General features: G+C 41.1%; 1 protein-coding gene and 1 long non-coding RNA gene across 3 annotated transcripts in view; one reads left to right on the forward strand and one right to left on the reverse strand.

The window, feature by feature from the left end:
• Window positions 1-8,791, reverse strand: part of LOC111871571 (hemocyte protein-glutamine gamma-glutamyltransferase) — a 32,241-nt gene extending 23,450 nt beyond the window's left edge. Inside the window, exons 1-4 of one of the 2 annotated variants that reach the window (XM_023864772.2) lie at window positions 8,606-8,791; window positions 5,023-5,239; window positions 3,706-3,830; window positions 1,559-1,697 (exon numbers count right to left, since the gene is read on the reverse strand). In XM_023864772.2, the coding sequence (XP_023720540.1) occupies window positions 1,559-1,697; window positions 3,706-3,830; window positions 5,023-5,233 (475 nt within the window). In that variant the 5' untranslated portion in view covers window positions 5,234-5,239; window positions 8,606-8,791. Of the gene's footprint in view, window positions 1-1,558; window positions 1,698-3,705; window positions 3,831-5,022; window positions 5,240-8,504; window positions 8,523-8,605 lie in introns of those variants that run through there. The other variant, XM_033754310.1, reaches the window with a different exon arrangement.
• LOC111871572 overlaps window positions 1-19,762 on the forward strand; it is a 374,128-nt gene that overhangs the window by 17,311 nt on the left and 337,055 nt on the right. The gene's annotated exons all lie outside the window — the stretch shown is intronic.

Genomic DNA, 19,762 nt, shown 5'->3' on the forward strand with positions numbered 1-19,762 from the left:
ATGGTGTGCAAATATTTCAACGGTTTGGAATCTAATTCCTGTTCACTTTCTTTCTGAATTACAAAATGGAATGTGTTAAAAAATGTTTACTCTTTGTGTCTTATTATTATTATTTATTATTGTTTTTACAAAATGAACACATATAGAGTTTGCCTTATGCTCCTGTCTGTTTGCTTCAGCCGAATAATAGATAGAAACTTTAGTTGAAATTTTGTATATGACCTATGAAATTCGAGACTTCTAACTCATACTTTTAAATTTAAATACGCTGTTAGAATTGTTTACTTTTAAGATTACACTATCAGACAATTCAGTGAGAGCCTCTAATGCGTCAAGATATTCACACTAAATTTAATGAGAATTATAAGTTAGTTTCAGAGGTAAAAGATGTCACACATTTGGATGTAAAGTTTTTTTTAATGAACAAGAACCTAGTTATACACGGAGCTTAAGAAAACATGACATGGGGATGAATAGCGTAATTACTGACCTGGCTTTTATTAATCTGTAAATTTTCAGGCCTTGTTTGCGTAACTTTGATGAACCTTTTTTTTTTTTCAATAATATCAAACTTCTTGAACAGCTGAATGTGCCATAGACTGTTAACGGCGTATTTAATTGTTGCGTCATGTTTCAGAAATTGATATGGATTTTGACACCTCTCTTTGGTTGAAATATTTTTTTATCTTAATCTCTTAAAAATTATGTTTTCCTGTCATCAACAATGGATCTATGAATAGCCGGACAGTCGACAGGACTACTCGGATGTAGTCAAAGTCAAAGTCATATTGCGACTGACGGTCAGTCAGTCAGTCAGTAAGTCAGTAAATCTTGGTGTCGAGCACCATCTGGGGCTCATGACCAGATATTTATTACTGTTTGACTGTTATGGTCTTGTGTTCTGTGAGGCGCCCTCTTTGACGAGAGGACGGATCTGTATTTTGTATATGCTGCTGGCTCTTGCCAGCGCAGTTTTTCTCGGGTCCGAGTCCCTTGGGACTCGCGACCATATTTTACTGTCTCAGATTTGAGACTTCCCTTTTCGTCGCCTCCTACGACTTGCAGGGTCACGGTGGAGGTATTCGACCCCACCTCCACACGGGTTTTACTCTCACTCGGATGTAGGTCATGCTCATTGTGAGGTCTCTGCCCGGAACGGACAACAAGAAAACACAGAAAACACTTAAGAGTTTAGCGGAGTAAGAACACTTCTACTTGTAATCGGGAGGTGTTCGGTAAATATTTTGGGTGGGATTTCGGCTCTGCTGGCTTGTTTCTCTTGGTTTTCTTCAGTTCCTCGAAATCCCAGGAATTTATCTCGAATACGTCATGATCAGTTTCCCCTAACTCATTTAGATTCGTCATAAATTCTCCTTCGTTTCCACGGTGTGTAGTCTGGATGCTGACCGAGTCGGAAAATGAGCCACGAGAAAAACGTAAAAAATGTGGATATGTCTGAAGTGGGATTCGAAATCAGAATCCCATTTTGGTCATGGTTAGGGATAGTAGGTACGATACCTTATATAAAACGGCTAGGTATATTTAAAAGTTAACTTACATTTTGCCCACGGATTGAAGAGCAGGTAAAGTTTATCAGCATAGATGAAGACTTTAGGCAGACTTTTTGAGTTATCCTTTGGTTTCGACTCGATAGAAAACTTCCAAAGTCCAACTGGTATGTCGGGTGGGGTATAAACCTGTGCACAAATAAATAAAACTGTGGTAAATAAGTTATACGTGGATATGAAATGTTTTTTTCACAAGTAATTAGAGTGAACATGGCTCGTTGTCTGGATGAGAAATATATACAGCCTTTCAAAATCCGACTGAAATGAAAAGGAAGGTTACCTACCCTGAAACCAATATTTAAACATAAGAATCCTGAACAAATTTTACTGGCTCTTGTCGAATGTTTGTGGAGATATGAAACGGACACAAAATTATAGTCAGTAAATTTGAAGGAAAACTAATTGGTAGACCTAGACGTAAATGGATGGATACAAATAAAAATAAACTCAAAAGATAGTGGGTGTGGATGGGATTCAGCTGGTTTAGGAGAGGGAGCAGTGGCGGACTCTTGTGACGAATAATGGAGTTTCGGATTCCATGAAGCGGAAGATATTTCTTTACAAGCTTAGCAGTTGCCGGTCACGGTAGCCGACAGGTCTAAGGCATGCACTGTCTTCGCTCGCTTGGAAACCGAGATCGTGGGTTCGAATCCCACTCAGGGCATGGATGTTTAGTTTGTGTGTGTGCGTTTTTCTGTGTTTGTGTACAGGTAGAGGCCTTGCGACGAGCTGATCACCCGCCCAAGGAGTCCTACCGAATGTGTAAGATCTAGAAAAACCGAAGTGAACGGAGAAGTTCATGGAGGTAGGCCTAGGCCCGCTGGGGCTATAGTGCCAAGAGGAAAAAAAAAGCTTAGCAATTATCAGGTTTGAGACTTAGATTATGCTCCGTGGAGTTAGTTAGTTATACATAATGTAAATAAATTATTGTAGCCCCAAGTCAAGTTAATGAAAACTGCAGGTTTTATAGAAATCAAAATTTTGTTGGGTCTTACAGTTACTCATTAATTAGCTGTGCTGGATGTGGTAAATTGTGTTGGAACATCGCAAAGCTGCTACTTGCATGAGGCAACACAACATAGGCAAAGGCAAATATGTATATTATTCTAACGGGATACGAACCCCGGCATGTTGCATTAAGCCGACCCTCATTACCAAGTATTATTATTAATTAATTAATTAAAATATCCATACGAGACACGATAGGAGTCAGGATATCTCTCTCATTATATCGATGGGCTATGGGCTCAACGGCTGGGGCTCGAATCCCGACAGTGCCAAGAGGGCTTCTTGGCTTCACAGCGTCCAGGCCAGCTGTGGTACCCACTAAGCCTTCTACCCGATGGGTCAGAGCTTTTTTCGTTAGGGATAAAACGACCGCCACGTGAAGCTGACCACTCACGGCCAACTAGTGTCGAGAAGAAAAATGGTGGAGCTGTACCTCCATTCCCCCCTAATTCTTCATGACATGGTGCTTCATTGATCAAGCACAGGGACAAATTTACGTTCACTTTATACGAGATACTAAGATCATAACATATTGAAACTTGAAGCAACGAAACAATTTTTTGTGCTCTAATCAAGCGAGCATCTTGGTAGAGCGGGTAGCATTAATGTTTCTTATAAGGAGCTCTTTGGATTCAGATTTATACCAGAAGACTGATTATCTTTCCTGAAGTTCTTACTGGTTCTCCTCAATGCCTTCAACAAAACACCAGATAATTTACGAAAATTAGCGAAAGATCGCATTATTCAAATATCTGTTTGTCTATCCATCTCTCTATGACTCTACAGCCCTTGTGGACCTTGGTCTCTTTTTTCAGTTTCTTAATCTATACACAGTCACTATGACTCCTTGGACGGGTGATCAATCTGTCGCAAGGCCTCTACCTATAGACAGAACAACACACGGACATCCAGGCTCTTAAGTGGGATTCGAGCCCACGATCCCAGTGTTGAAGCTGGTGATAACGTTTCATGTCTTATATCGCTCGGCTAGTGTGATCGGCCCTTATTCAACATAATTATTAAAAATTCATTCAATAATTCGACGCTACAACATTGTCGTTAATTGCATTAATGAACACAAATCTGATATAAGTTCGGTTTACTGTCCCTGTTTCCGATGTCGTCTTACCTCCACATTCATCGAGCTTTCGTCCTTGCCCACAATCCTCGCGTGCCATATATTATCATCTTCTCTTCCCTTGTCACTGACAGTGCACACAGCTTTTGTGCCTTTGATGATGTTGGGACGAACCCCTGCGACAAAAGAAATTCACACCGATTACTATAACATGTCCTTTTCTAGGAAATATACAGGACTAGGCAACTCATACCTCTCATAGTTGTTTATATAACAACACTCTCAGAATACGCCGGTCTTTGTGGCCGTATCGCTCTAGATTCATATGCGAGATGTACTCTGTTTGACTCTGGGCTGCGAAAACTGAGTTTTTTTGGTTTTCATCAGTCCCTACAGGCAAATTCCGGGACAGTATCACGATTATTCCATAAACGCTTTCTTCCAAATCCGTACCAGTTCATTATTAACCTATCGAGGTACTAGACGTAGGTCTGATTACTGAAAGCGTTGTAAATAAACCTCAGATTATAAACCGGACGCTATCGGTAACTCAGAATTATATAACATAGAAAGGTTTGATAACTGCATAATGAGAAGTTACCGCTGGTATAGCTCTCAGGGTCCTTGGCATACTCAAACCCCCTCACCACGATAAGGTGGAGACACCAACGAAGGGGGCTTATGTTATCGGAAGAAAATTTATGAAACATTGAATGCAAAATATCAGACTCATATATTTTAGTACAGAGACACGACAGTTCTGGAGTGACCACAAGAATATTCTTAAAAGGCATCGATGTAAGTGAACAATAAACATTTTGGGCTGCCTCAGGTAGAAATCCGGGCGACGCCTGTGAAGACAGCGTCGTTAATTAATCAATAAATAAAATAAAACAGACCACCTCTGTGGTCTAGTGGTCAGAGTTCCTGGCTACAGATCCAGAGGTCCTAGGTTCGATTCCCGGCGCTTCCCGATTTTCTGAGAAGTAGTGGGTCTGGAACGAGGTCTACTCATCCTCGTGAGGATAATGGAGGAGCTATTTCAAAGAAATTTCGGTTCCGGTCTAGAAAACCGAGATTAACGGCCGTGGGGATCCGATGTGTTGACCACGTGACACACTTTATCCGCAAAAGTTGGAACTAACTTCACCGACAAGCGGCGGTCGCTCGGTCGGTATAGTTCGCTTGCGGACTACAGGCCACATGTAAGTAAAATAAACAGTTCACGGCTACTTACCTCGTTTCAGTTAACCTCCTTTATCACCAAATAAAAATGTTTATAGAGAGGTAAAGCATTGGAGAAGAACAGGGATCTTTACTCTGGAAACATGACTTTTATTCCTGATGTAGGATTTACTTTGCTCTTACCATAAGCGAAAACCAGTTGGACGAAGTCCTTATTGGGATCGTAAGTACGGCCTGAGAATCCGACAACCACGTGGAAGGACTGGCCCCGTCTTAGTATCACTGTCGGATTGTCTCGATGAAGCACTTCAAACTTGTCCGTGTGGTGAAGCTTAGCGTTCTCCAGGGGGTACAGGTGCACTGACGTCACCGCAAGCTGCTCGTCGTTAGACATGTCAAACTGAAAACGAATCCTAAATAAGCCCCATAATGCACCAACCGTGTCCCGAGCTAGTTGAATAGAGTCAATATCCTCTCATTCTCTTTTATGTGAACCGTTTTAATATTATCCTCCTATCTACTCTTACGTTCCACAAATAATCTATTGCCTTGGTTCTGTACGTATTTCTCTTCTCTCGAATGAGCGCTACATATCCTTCCATGCCATCTTTCTTGCTGTAATTATAATGTTAGGTGAAGAGCAGAAATTATGCTCTCCTCGTCACGTGACATCCTGTACCGCCATGCTGTCTACACCCGAGATAACTCGGTCAGTAAAGTGATCACTCGACACGTTGAAAGAGGCCACAGTAAAGTTTAGATTCTCTGTGAGTATAGAGTTTTATCCCTTCACCACAGACTCCCAATCCCCTACTTAATTTCATCAAAATTAAGTCCCATTGTTGTCAGAACCATATTTTTTTTTCCATATTATACAGTTCTACATCGAATGTGGGAGAAGAGGAATGCATATAGGATATAGGTGGGAAAGCCAGAAGTAAAGAGACCACTGGGAAGACCAAGGCGTAGGTGATAGGGAGGCAGGATGGGATGGTATGGACTGGATTGATCTGGTTCAGCATAGGGGCCAGTGGAGGACTTTTGTGAACACGATAATGAACCTTCGGGTTCCACAAAATGCTGGGAAATTCTTGAGTAGCTGCAGAATTGGCGGCTCGTCAAGAAACGCTCACCTCCAAGAGTAAGCGTACAGGTATACATTATTTAAAAAATCAAGACACTATTTCTGACTATTCTAATGTCTTCACTTGCAAAGGACGAACGAACGAATCCTGGGAGCCTTCTAAAAACTGAAGCTATTTCTCCCTCCGCCACTTCCTGTGCTATAGGGCATACCCAGTCTTTGCTTTGTAGTGTGTATTGGGGTCTTTTCCTCCAGGCGTAAAGCGGCCGGGGCTTGGAGCTGACCACTCATCTCCACCCAGAGCCAAGACTAGTATTCAGAGCTGTACTTCAGTCATACACGTATACTTTTTTATGGCGTTGTGTTTAACTAAACACAAGGACAATATAACCTTTCATCTAATACACACTTTAGAGAATAAATTTCTCTTTACAAGTACTATGTTTGTTCAGGAACGGTTGTTTTCTGTGCAGAGAACAGCTTTTAAAGTACTCATTGAATATTTTTATAGTTTGCGAGACTCCTCCAGCCAACACAGATAATAATGCCACGATTTTCCTGTTTACTTTGTAGATCAGTTTGTTTAACTTTCTGAAGCTTCCTACTTCATTATTAGGTTCCTGCTGCTTTGTAGGCAAATGTTATTACTTTCAATATTGCGATATTATGGCGTATTAAGGCATCATGACGGGCTCTGGCGCCCCATCGAGCCTTTTGTCTCATGAGTACCGGGGAATCTTTCTCCAGGGACGAAGCTGATATGTCTTGAACCTGACCACTCACGTCTGTTTAGTACCAGGTTTATATATACGTGGAATTATCCCTTCACACCCCCACCCATCTTTATGGCGTGCTTAATTAAGTACAGGGGCAACTTTACGTTTACCTTACGTATAACATTTTTCATATTGGCCGGAATGTCTCAGTCGGTAAGATGAGAGGCTGAGGGGCGATAGTGTCTCAGAGATTCGAACTGGGTTTTAGCACATAAATCAGTCACTTATCTTCGCACCCTGTTCCCTTAACAGCTACCTTAGTTTTACCTACCCTCATCCTTCGAAGTCTTCAAAGTGGACTTTTCCCAAGAAGCTTGGTGATCAAAATTTTGTATGCATTCCTTGTATCTTTCCTTCCCTAGTGAAATGTTATGCCCGTCGTATCCTCTTAGATTTCATTACCCTATAAAAACTAGATACAAGCAAAACAAGAAGTTCTGGGAAGAATTAATCTCCTACTGCCTTTTTATAAGACAAGAGTTCCGTGTTGTTAAGTATCATAATTACCCACTTCGATTTCTAAGTCCAAATACTTTCTTGAACTTTTTGTTTTAAGGCACTTGAAATGTCTTTAATTCCATCGAAGTATTCATTTCACACCCATACAAAAGAAGACTGTCAACGAAAGTTTTCTGCTAGAAACACTGCATACTCACAACCTAGTCGTAACGTCATAACAAGCAGCAACTTTCAAGATTCTCTTCCAAATAAGAACATTTCACGAAAAATCGACGGCTGATGACAGAGAACACTGTTGACAGATATACGTATGCGCCGCAGTAATTGGCACTATCTGCAACCGGCGACCGCATCACTTTTCCGTCGCACTGTGTTACCACACTCTCATGGAGTGTAATTACAATTTTATTGTGTAGAGATGTATTTTGGTCTAAAGACGTTCAGGAAAGAAGACGGATAGTAAATTTTGAAGTATTAGCAATAAATATTTCCATATTTTTTTCTCTCCAAAATATTATCATGAATCACCTTTGCACTTGTTAGTATTGCTACCAGACACTTTTGCTTGAGCTGCCTACATGAACATATATGTAGATCTTCGTGCCATGAGTCCGTTATTGTCGCCCGATTCTAACCGAAATTGTCACCTTTCTTTGCAAATATTAGTAAAACTCCACAATATTAAATTTCATCAAAATCTGTCATGCTGTTCTCGAGTTGTATGCAGACAGAAAGACAGACAGATATGGCGAAGCTAATGTATTCATTACAGAAACTTTTGACAGCGCCAAAAAAATAGGCAACAAAATAAGTTTGTCCCATTCTTGTTATTGCATTGTCGTGTGATAAGCCTCTTGGTAGACACGTCCCACGTGAGCCCTAGATGATTAGTAAGAGGCAGTAACATTAGTTGGATGATAATTGGCACTCTAGCACCGAGTCTCCAATCCCACATGGGATGGACTGAACCTAGGACTCAGTGGTGAGAAGTCGGAAATTAACAACCTCGCTTGACCGCGCCATAGCTCAAGCGGTTAGTCGCTGGCTTCCCACCGCGGCGGCCCGGGTTCGATCCCGGATCTGGTCAAGTGGGATTTGTGGTGGACAAACTGGCGCTGGGGCAGGTTTTCTCCGAGTACTTCGGTTTCCCCTGCCAATCTTCACTCCACCAACTGCTCCACAATCACGCTCACCTATCATCTGGGGCTGATACAATAGGCCAGAAGTGGTCTCAGTACAAGGGACTTAGTCCCACCCCACTAGCAATAAAAAAAAACACCTCACTAAGGTTCAGCCATCTTACTGAATATAGCTGCTTTGGAATGTTCTACACACTAATTCCAAACCTGTTTTTGAAGGATTTGAAATCTTGCAAATGAATTTAACTGTTGTCTTCTAAACCGAGTTAGTGTTAGTCTCGAGAAAAAAGATAGACTGGTCCACTTACTTTTGTGTGACGTCACGTATTATGGAAACAGTTGACTGATGCTGCGAGTAAAAAGTCTTCCGTACTTATGAGTGTTCAAGTGACCAGTTCTCTCGAGTTATGCTTAGTGCCACAGTCTCCCCTCCTGCCTCTCAACCAGTCTTGCAGCTCGCATGTGTTGTTATGTGGACTGACGAGGTCTGTCTGTGTCTTGTGATAATCGCGTTCTAGAAACACATCCTGACTTTATCATGACCTGGAAATTGTTTAACGTTTCTAGAATTTGGTGCAACTTCCTGAACGAGTTCTCACAACTGGAGAAGTTAATTTCATTACATTGTCACCTCAAAATGAAACCAATACTAGCAGTAGAGTTTAACCGATGACTATAACATTATAACGAATTATTAAATGCAATGGTTCATGAGGTTAGACCCTGTCTTCTTGCCACAGAGCCTCGGGTTCAAATCCATGTGATTTTGTGTGATATTCGTGGTGAATAAAATGGCATATGAGCTGATTGTCTGCTAGTTTTCTTCCTTTTTGTCTTAGTAATCAACATTCTGGCACTTCACGTTTTATTAATGTTGGCACTAGGTGGAGTTGAGTGGTCAGCTTTACCCCAGGGAAGGAACCCACTATACCCATTGGAAAGAGGGCTGGGTGTACCTAAGATCCGGGTTTGGCGCTGTGAAGAGAAAATATCTTGTCTCTGACTGGAAGCGAACACAAGTTCTTGACCCGTTCAGGCCGTAGTCCATCACTATATTTACTGAGCTATCTTGAATCAAAGGTCAAAGAAAATATTAATAAAATACGATGGTATTATAATGATAAATGCTGCTGGGTGTAAAACCTGGAGAAATAATTATCATTAAATGTAACATTTAAAGATATCCCTCTGTATAATTACCAAGAATCTGACGCGTATAAACGGAGTGAGGTTAACGTTTAATGTATATATAGTATCATCTGATGATGCTGAATAGTCAGCCTCTAGCTCCAGCCGTTTTACCTGTGATGTTATTCCTTTAGGTATTTGGGTGTTCCCCAAGACTAGTCTGGACACAGTGGTCGCTAACAGAATCAGCACTGCAATCGGGAATCGAAACCCGGTCATTCAACTCCTGTTCCCATTCACTTTACATAATGCTTCTCTTTATTTGTTATCAATTGGGGTCAATTTTCCATTATTTTGTAACCGAGCTGTACCTCCTGCCAGCGAGGAAGTAAGTTTATTGTGCAGCATTATTGGAGTAGGGAGGAAGAGATATTTTTAAGCATCCGATATTCCGGAAACCACAACGAAATGCAATTACTCGTTAAGTTTTCACACAGTATCAGGCCGGATAACCACAAGAATGAACGCAAGATATGGTACTGGGAACTGCGCATGAAAACCGAGACGAAGAAGGATCTGAGGACTGCCACGGATTAAGAACCGGGACGAGTAGGGTGAAACAATTTTGTGTTCACAACGAATGTCATTATTCAGTGTTTGCAAGAGAGGAAAATATTTGGGACCCTGGGAAAGGAAAACAATGCGAGGAATGAGAAATTTCTGCAACAAAACTCAATTTGGGCATTTCTCCCACCTGGAGCCCCCTCAACAGCAAAGAGGTTACCAGCTCACAGAGATGTTCTGCAGGACGTCACAGATTCTTAATGGGCTTCCATTAGGTTTTAGTCTTCAGTGTTCAGGTTTTATTCCATAGATGGCACTAGCGGTAGGCACTATTCGTTTTCACAAATTCTCTATTTTATTCCATGCATTGGTGTTTACCGTCTCAGTTTGTTGGCTAGATTTGTAGCACAAATTTTTACCTCCCGTTCTATCCTAGTTTCATAGTGTGCCTGCTTTATCACAATTTTTAATTTCATGATTTCCTGTTATCTCTCTTTGACATAGCCTGGTCTCAAGTATTTAAGTGAGTCAGACATGAAAGGTAGGTAAGGACTCACAATCTGTGGTTGATGTCGGGTTGTAGTGAAAACTTCGTGTTTGATAAGGAAGTGTCATTTGAAGACTTTGTGTTTTGTAATTAAAAGTTCTTTTCGTCGGAGCTCTAAACCTGGGATTCTGACTCTTCATATGTCCCCTCATTGCCAAATACTGTCTCTTCATGTGTCTCCTCATTGTCAACTACTGAGTTCTCATCAGTATAATTGGACTTTTACACCCAGACTGTGGGCCCTAATAGACAAACCAGATCAAAGGCGGAAGGTAAATGGGGAACTCATACCTCTGCTGCAGATTCATTGGATTATTAATTTTCTTTACTGTTTTGTTCTCCATCTCGTCCATGTTATTTTTTTTGTGTAGCAGTGTAAGAGAACTCTCTGACAATAAGGTGGGGCCGGGGTTGAATACCTCCATCGTAGCTATGCGAGTCGAAGGAGGCAACAAAAAGGAAAGTCTCGAATCTGAGACAGTAAAATAGGGCCGCGAGTCCCACGGGCCTCGGACCCAAGAATGACTGCTCTGGCGAGGGCCAGCGGCAATTGTATACGACAGACCCGTCCTATTGTCAAGAGAGCGCCCTACGTCAACAAACCCGCGACTGTATAACAGGAATAAAAACCTGGTATTAAGCCCCAGATGAGTGCTTTATTCCAAGACAGACTGGCCGACTGACCGTCGTCGTAACATAAGACTCAGACAGAATGGGTTGTCCAGTGATTAAGGTTAGCTCTTCCTACTGAGTAGGCGTACCCCCTCAACTGAGGATGGAAACATCCATTTTTCGAAACGTCATTCTTTCTAGTTTTTAGAATACCGGACGATAGACAAAGCCCGAAATCCCAGTAATTCTGAGTCATTATAATTTGTAGTCTTTACCCGATAATGTATTATTGTGGTGATAAAATTGAGGGAGATGAGATGGACTAGATACAAAGCATGCATGGGAGACAGAGAAAAACATGCATCCGAAGTTCTTGTCTGAAATAGTGGAAGGAAAAGTTCATGTGGGAATGTAGTCTTACATTTGATGCTGCCATTTATTGAAACTGTAATGAACAAAACTTGTACATGATTCGAAAGGTGAAAAGAAGAAAGGAACTACCATTTGAAGTGATAATTTAATACAATAATACCAAACATCGTGTCATATCTCAGGAGGTTAGACGCTGGATTTTCACCGCGGATCCTTGGGTTTTATCCCAGGACACTTCACGTGAAATTCGTGGTGGATGATACGGCACTGAAGCAGGTATTTCTCCGAGTTTCCTTCAGATTTTTCTGCTAATACTCTTGCCGACATCGCCCGTTCTCATCTGTCACTCTCTCCTTGGTCTTAAAGTTTGACCACCTCTGTGGTCTAGGGTCAGAGTTCCTGGCTACAGATACAGAGCTTCGATTCCCGGCTCTACCAGATTTTTTCTGAGAAATAGTGGGTCTGGAACGGGGTCCACTCAGCCTCTTGATGATAATAGCGATTCTGGTCTAGAAACCCGAAATTAACGGCCGTGGGGATTCGTTGCGCTGACCAAGCGACGCCCTCTATCCTCTAAAGTTTGCACTAACTTACCCGACAAGCTGCGGTCGCTCGGTCGGTATTGTTCGCCTGCGGACTAAAGCCACGAAGTTTTTTCTTTGATTCTGTATTTCATCATCCCGTTGCAGTTGTTCAAATTAACGTCCATTAGTTATCGTCCGTCGCTATTGCAACACTCTTCCATTCACTACCCAATTTTTTAGTTTGACATTATACACCTCGACACTACATGTTTCGGCCCCAAACGGCCATCTTTAGGTGTCTTGATATGTTAAAATTATTTGAATAAATTGTGTTAAAGCTGCTAGACTGTCTTAGTTCGTGTTAAAATCACAGGCTGTAGTCCTGTTTTCAAGGTTAAACCAGTTAAAATCGTTTAAGTTTCTATTATACCCACGTTATTATGGTGCATATTATTTCACCTCACATGGGGTGTCGTCCATTTTCATAAATGCATGTCTGTCCAGGGAGTTTTGTCTCGGCTGCTTGCCCCTCACATTCGTAGCCTACTTTTCATATATGACTGCCATATGCCCCTGGTTTGCGTGTTTCCTCCACAGCGTGTGATGTTGTCTTTACTAGTCTGTCTTAAGGGACATAAAGCCGAGTAGTTCGTTGAAAGTCAAGCGACGTTTCGGAGGAACATATCGCTTATATCTTCAGGATCGAAGAACTACCCGAACAAGTAAGCAGCAAGTGTCACTTTTGTTTCGTGTTTGGTGTATCTTCGATCCGGAAGATGGAGGCGGCATGTTACTTCGAAACATCGGTTGAATTTCGTCGGATTACAGGAAGTAACATCCCAGAAGATAAAAGTAAACAAGCAAGCAAGCTTACTCCATAGGGCTGAATCCCTTTTGAGAAGTGAATAATCACTCATTTAATCAAGATATTCACCATCTTTAATGGGATCGAAAGGGTTGTTACCATTTCCACAAGACTCCGCTATTGGTGTTTAAGAAGAGCAAGATGAACCCAAACCTAACATTTGAAATTCATTTTAATATTATATTCCTATGTACGCTTAGGTCTTTCAAATCTTATTTTCTCTTCATGCCTTTCAAACGAAATTCTGTATGCATTTCTCGCCCCTCACGTGCGTGTTACATTCTTCACCCATCTCATAATTTTTATTCTATCATCCCAATAATATTCTTATGAGGGGAAGAAATTACGAAACTCTTAACTGTGCAATTTTCTGCACCCTACTTACTGTACCTTCCTCTTTCTTGGGTCCAAAGATCATTTTAATCCCCATGGTTTAAAGCACATTCTTTCCCTAAAGTGGAAAATCAAGTTACACACCAATATAAAACAATACAGATCTTAGAGAGAGAGGTTGAGATGGTTCCATAAAATGCTGGGAAACTCTTGAGTAGCTGCAGAATTGGCGGCTCCTCAGTGCTCAGCTTATTAAGTAAGTAAGTAAAACTGTAGTCTTAATTTTATTATTACAACGTATTCTGAAAAGAATAAAATTGTTATGCTGTGTATTTTTTTTTCCTCTGATGCAGCCTTTCAGGGTTATTGTACATGTTCTTCGATAGAGTTAAATTCTGGCCCATAAGTATAATTTATTTAGAGTTAACAGATGTACATGTAAAATGTAAGTTAAAATTCCAGTGACTGTACACAGTGAAGCTTGTAATTCACCTCATATTATAAACGGATGTTCGCATGAGGCTGCACTTGGAAATCTTTTTGCAGTGGCCACATGGCAAACGCTTCCACCAATTTAATTTAGTTTCATAGTAAAATCAACGTCGATTGATTACTACAAAATATGCAAACTTCGTATTCCACGAATCGCTACAAATTCATTCTCCTGTTCCCTTAATTAAATTAAAAGATGAAGAGAAAACAAATAGATCACATTTTACTTTGTGTTAATGATAGACTAAGCCATACATAAATGTGCGAAGATGAAAGAGGGAAGTTATCTGAATTTCAACAAATTTCATTCATGTGTAATAGAGATACATTCTAGCTGGAACTAGAACAATCACTTCTTTTCAATTTCCTCTCTGCGGGAAGTCTATAGAACGCTGTAATCTCTCTTCGTTTCATCTCCATTTTATTTGTTGTATGCCTTTTAATTCCGTCTTTTGTTCTCGACGTACTTTTGTTTAAATTGGTATGCAAATTTATATGAAAACATTGGCTCATTGTAGTTCTTCTTACAGGTCATTGATTTTTAAGTAGCTGGGGAAATTACGAATGTTGCAAAACTAATTATATTAAAGAATTACGTAACACAAAACAAGGGCCGATACTTAGCATTCAGGGACGGCCGCAATTGAGGAGACCTACGAAGAGCATCTCAGAAGCACACAGAGTAGCTTTGCCTCTTCTTTTCCTTCGTTTCAACATTACGTATTATGATAATGCGCTTCTGCCCAGCGGAAACTGGAATTCGGTAGGAAACTGTAATCTGTTCTTTTTTTTTTTTTCAAGCTGTGAGTGAATATGATTTGCTGAACTGTGTGAAGTATTTAAATTGATACTCAAGAGAAGATTTTTGCGAAAATCCATTAACTCATTTGTACATGATTATGATGCCTAAGGAGCCGATCACAGTGGCTGCGCTGCCTGAGGCTCGAAAACTTGGATCGTGGGTTCGAGTTCCATTTGAGGCATTGTTTTCTGTGTGCGTTTATTCTGTGCTTGTGTTGTCCTATGTAGGTAAAGGCTTTGCGACGGACCGATCCTCCTTCCAAGGAGTCCTACCGACTGCATGTAGGATTAAGAAACAGAAAAAGCGGCCAAGGTCAAAAGACCGTAGAGCCACAGAGAGATAGACAGATATATATATAGAAGATGTCTGAGGATGAAGTTGATAATTTTAGATATTGTATACGAAAAATTTCATGATTTTTACGGTATTTTACGGCTAGCGAAATATAAAAATAACTTGCGTCTCAATTTATACTTTTGTTTTAAAAAATTGATGTTCAGTTGTTATTTTCAATATGTCCATTTGGCTGTCCAATGATAAGAGTGCCCGAACCACCTGACTGACAGTCATGAACCCAAATATGATAGAGTCGCACTAAAATTCGTTAAACTATTCCTATTTTGGTTTAGATTGTTTCAGAGTAAGGACATAGTGAACTTTAACGCCTATCGTTTCAATCTTCTGAGAGATTAGAACGCAACTTTGAATATGAGCATTGTCATATGTGAATTTAGTCAATTTTAATTTGCTTTAAGGTTCATATTACGTACATCCTTAACTATACCCATGAAGGATATATATTCTTGAGAAGATAACTGTGTCTCACTTGTCTAGGAACTCGGTTGCTCATTATCGTGTTCAAGAATTTTTGTACTGAAGCTTAATCTTAGCCAAATGAGTCCACCCCGGACCCTCGTACCATATACCTTAAAAAGGTAATTTTTCCCCTGTTTAATCATTCGTCACTTAACGAAGACGTGTGGTGGAGTGACAGTATACCTCCACACATTTTTGTCCTCTGCATTTGATGGAGGTGAGCAGTCCACTTGACGTCCCGGCCGCTTCATCCCCGGTGAGGATATGCTTTCCCCCCCCCCTCAGAATCCGTTGGCCAGGGGGCTAATTGGTCTACAGGGCCAATCGGGATGCAATGGAGATTAAACTCTTGCACCAGCCGGTAATCGAACCCATACTTCCTAGCTGTTCTACCCGTAGCCTAGCCACTTTTCATACTGAGCTCTTCCGGTTCCCTTCTTTTAAGAACCGCTTTCCAAGAAAAAATATTTTGTATTTTTCCGTTATTTTTCTGTACATGTGTCACGGTTTTCGCTTCTCTTATCGTAATTGCTTTGATCACCTTGAGAACATTTGAAGACGAATGAGAGTTACAAAGCCCCCTCCCCCCCTCCTGCTGCTGCTTGACCTATCTTAGGAACAAACATTATCCTGCCCGGTTTCATCCTTCAGGACTTAAGGCAGGATAGACCTTTACTTCTCGGAAAACAAACTTTGAGAGGCCGCTTTCCACGAAGTCGTGAATATACTGCTAAGCTGTGCCATGTTTCACAGGCAGCCCTAGGGACTAACACGCATGTGCCAATGTTCCCACAAAGAGAAATGTTAATCGAGAGTTCAGGAGAAACAGATGGATGTTAGAAGTTCTGCCACGAAATATGCTCTAAAATGTGCGAGGTCTAATGTCCAGTCCTGGAATGGAGGATAATGTTGACGTATAAAAATATATCTTAATTAAAGAGGATATGGAGGGCATGGAGTCGGTCGCTTGTGGACTAAAACCACGGAGTTCTTTTTTTTTTTGAGTGGATTAATTTGTCTGAGAACAGAGAGAAATATACGGTTTTGTGACAACGATGATGAACTATAGATTTCCAGGATGTGTGTAGAAATTCTTGAAAATATCAGCAGCTATCAGCTTATTAAGAAGAACTGTGCTTTATGGAGTTGTAATTATTTTGTAGGGGGTTATATTCGACCCACATAAATAAATGTTTGGTTCGTTCGACGAATTTCAGCGTAGACCTCAAATTCTGTATGAAATGTAAATCGATCTTATATATTCTCAGGTGATACATGTGGACACACGGGCTGAGAATCATTTACATAATGTAAATTATCATTATATATAATTTTATTGCATAACGTATACAAGTGTACATGTGTGAGTTCTGGGATCGGATGACTAAGACATGATTCTCATGACAGTGACCATGATGATTACTGGGCTGCGACGCTCTTTAGTCTCGTAGATATTTACTGATATTTCGGAGGAAAGTGATGCTTCTTTCTTCATGGTACAATGGTAAACGGAGCATGGAAAATGGGTAGGCTGTCATCTGTATCCGCAACATATTTTCCTAGGCTTCTGTTACAGTTTTATCACTAAATGTCGGTAAAAATTCGCCCTATATCAGAGCATCACTTCCCAAAATGCAGTGACCTTCAATTACATAAGCTGATTAGTCTAGTGTGTTACAATTAACATTTGCATTGTCTGAACAGGTCTTCAATGAGGTTACTTCATACCTGGCCGAGCGATAGCTTAGGCGGTTAGTCACCGGATTCCCACCGAGGCGGCCCGGGTTCGAGCCCGGGTCAGGTCATGTGGGATTTATGGTGGACGAAGTGGCACTAGGTAAGATTCTCTCCGAGTATTTCGATTTCCTCTGCCAATCTTCATTCCACCAATTGCTCCACAATCACTCTCACCTATCATCTGGGGCTGGTACAACAGGTCTGGAGTGGCCGTAGTATAAGAGACTTAGTCCCACCCCATGAGAAGAAAGAAAACTCCTCATTTTCCCTCTGGAACATAAAGCACTTGCGAAAGGCCGTTTCACTTCAGTTTCTTAATTTTATAGACAGGCGGAAGGACGCCTTGGACGGACGATCAGCCTATCGCAAGGCCGCAACCAACACAGGACAACACAAATATAGAATAAATGCAAACATCCATACCCTGAGTTGGATTCGAACCCATAATCCCTGTATTTGAATGGTCGAAGATGTTTAATACATTAGACTGCGCGGCAACAGTGATCAGCTGTGATTGGTGCTGAGTGACCTCTTTTTCGATTTCTTTATATTAAGCCCGTATTTCATGAAGTGCCGAATATATACAAAAATGTTATAAGCAGTGCCCAGATTTTGATGACCTGAAAATATTTTAAAAATGACATAAAATGACCGAAAAAATCCAGAAAAATGACCTAAAATATGACCCAAAAATATAATATGCAGGGCTCGGATTTTGATGACCCGAAAACATTAAAAAAATGACCTATAAAATGACCGAAGAATCGAGAAAAATGCCCTAAAGGAGAAAGAGAAAGAACACTTCGCTTCCATGTTATTCACATTTGAGAAAACATATGAAGAGAAATTCCTTAAAATGGCCAAAAATGACAAGAATGACCGCTAAAAGCCCCAAAATTTACCAAAAAATTACCCCCAAAATGAAAAAAAAAATGACCTTAAACCGAAAAGTGTCAAAAATGACAAAAGAATTACATATAAAATTGACATTTCTGTAACCAGCAGCTCATATCCGAGATTTATATATTTAAGAGCATCGCATAAGATACAAGGAAAGAAAGATGACATGTCATCAAAATCCGGGCCCTGGTTATAAACAAGATTTGTAGCCAGGAAGGAGACGAACATTTTATGTTATGTATACTTTCTTCAGATGACTACTTGTTTACGAGATACGGACCATCAAACACTGAATTCCGCTTCGCTGATATAACGTAAGCTAGACACGTATATTTATATTGAGCTGTGTGTCACCTCTGTTGGGGTATGTAATTGTATGGTTTACCCTCATCCCTTGCGGTCGAGTGTCTCTGCGCCGTGACCTACCCTTACAAAGTCACCCCTGTCAGCTCCCACTGGGCTGCTCACGTCAGTCTCTCGCCCGGGCTAGCAGATGCTCGAATGGGAGGGGTCGCTCGGGGAGGCGTCGCTACGTGGGCAGGTCGGGTGTCACGAGAAAGCGAGAGTAACAGGAGGTTACAGTTATGCATTTGGGAAAGCAAACAAGGCCTGAACCTCGCTGATATACAGCCTGAAGCGAACTGAACTCTACTGTGGCTGCTGGCCATGGGAATTCATTCTGCGCAAATTTACCATGCTCATGCATTTAATTATTTATGATTTTATTTAATGACCCTGTCTGTAGCTTAGCCGGGTAAAAGCAGTCGATATAGCGGCTGGCTACGGGCTGGACGATCAATGGATCGCAGTTCGATTCACAGTAGAGGCAAAATTTTTTATTTCTCTATGTTATCCAGACCGTCTCTGAGACCCACCCAACCTTATATTCAATTGGTACCGGGAATAAGGCGACCGGAGCATGAAGCTGACCACTCACATCAACCTAGTGTCCAGGTAAAGAAAATGTGGATCTATAAATGTACTCCTTCATACGTCTTCATGGCGTAGTGCTTAATTATATAAGTAAAAAAGAAAAAAAAAGTAAAGCTAACTTTGCATAACAGCTTAGAGACAGTTTGGTTTAGTAATATTCAGAAACGGAGCAGATTGGTCCGGCGGTAACTACCTAGACTTGTGTTCGGGAGGTTCTCGGTTCGAATCTTAGCCAGGAACACTGGCTCTCCTGACTGAGGGTCCTTCATGATTATCCTCAGTCCCTCCACGGCTAGGCTATGTCAGTTTTATCCTAGATTCTTTGCATTTCATAATTTATTTTCAGCCTAGCATTCGACGCCGTAGAGTATAATTGTAAAATACAGTGTTGAGACATTGGCAGTGGATGATGGGGAACATTCTGCACCAGTCAAACACCCACAGACAGAAAGGTGAATAGCGAAATAAAGTAAAGTAAAGGTATCCCTGTAAGAGGCCGTGGAGGCCCATAGGGTTGTGAGACGTCGAGGCTCCCACATTTTATAGACAATCGGCTCACAGATGGCGTCAAGGTTGTCAGCCTTATGCGCCGGCCGCCCTTTACCCCCAAGGATATTCCTGGTACTCATTTCTGTTAGAGGCTGAATCGATCCAAGGCCATGGTGCGGCTAGAAGGATTAGGTAAATTGAAAAATATACATTGACATCGTGATTTGAACCCGCGACCTTCCGGCTTGTAGCATAGTGCCTCAACCAACTACGCTACTGCGTGCCCCCTGGTGAATAGCGAAGTACTTTAGATATTGAGGACTGAAAAAAAATGGTTGACTACATTACTGC

The sequence above is a fragment of the Cryptotermes secundus genome, unplaced genomic scaffold (genome assembly GCF_002891405.2).
Source record: "Cryptotermes secundus unplaced genomic scaffold, Csec_1.0 scaffold1720, whole genome shotgun sequence".
Taxonomy (NCBI): domain Eukaryota; kingdom Metazoa; phylum Arthropoda; class Insecta; order Blattodea; family Kalotermitidae; genus Cryptotermes; species Cryptotermes secundus.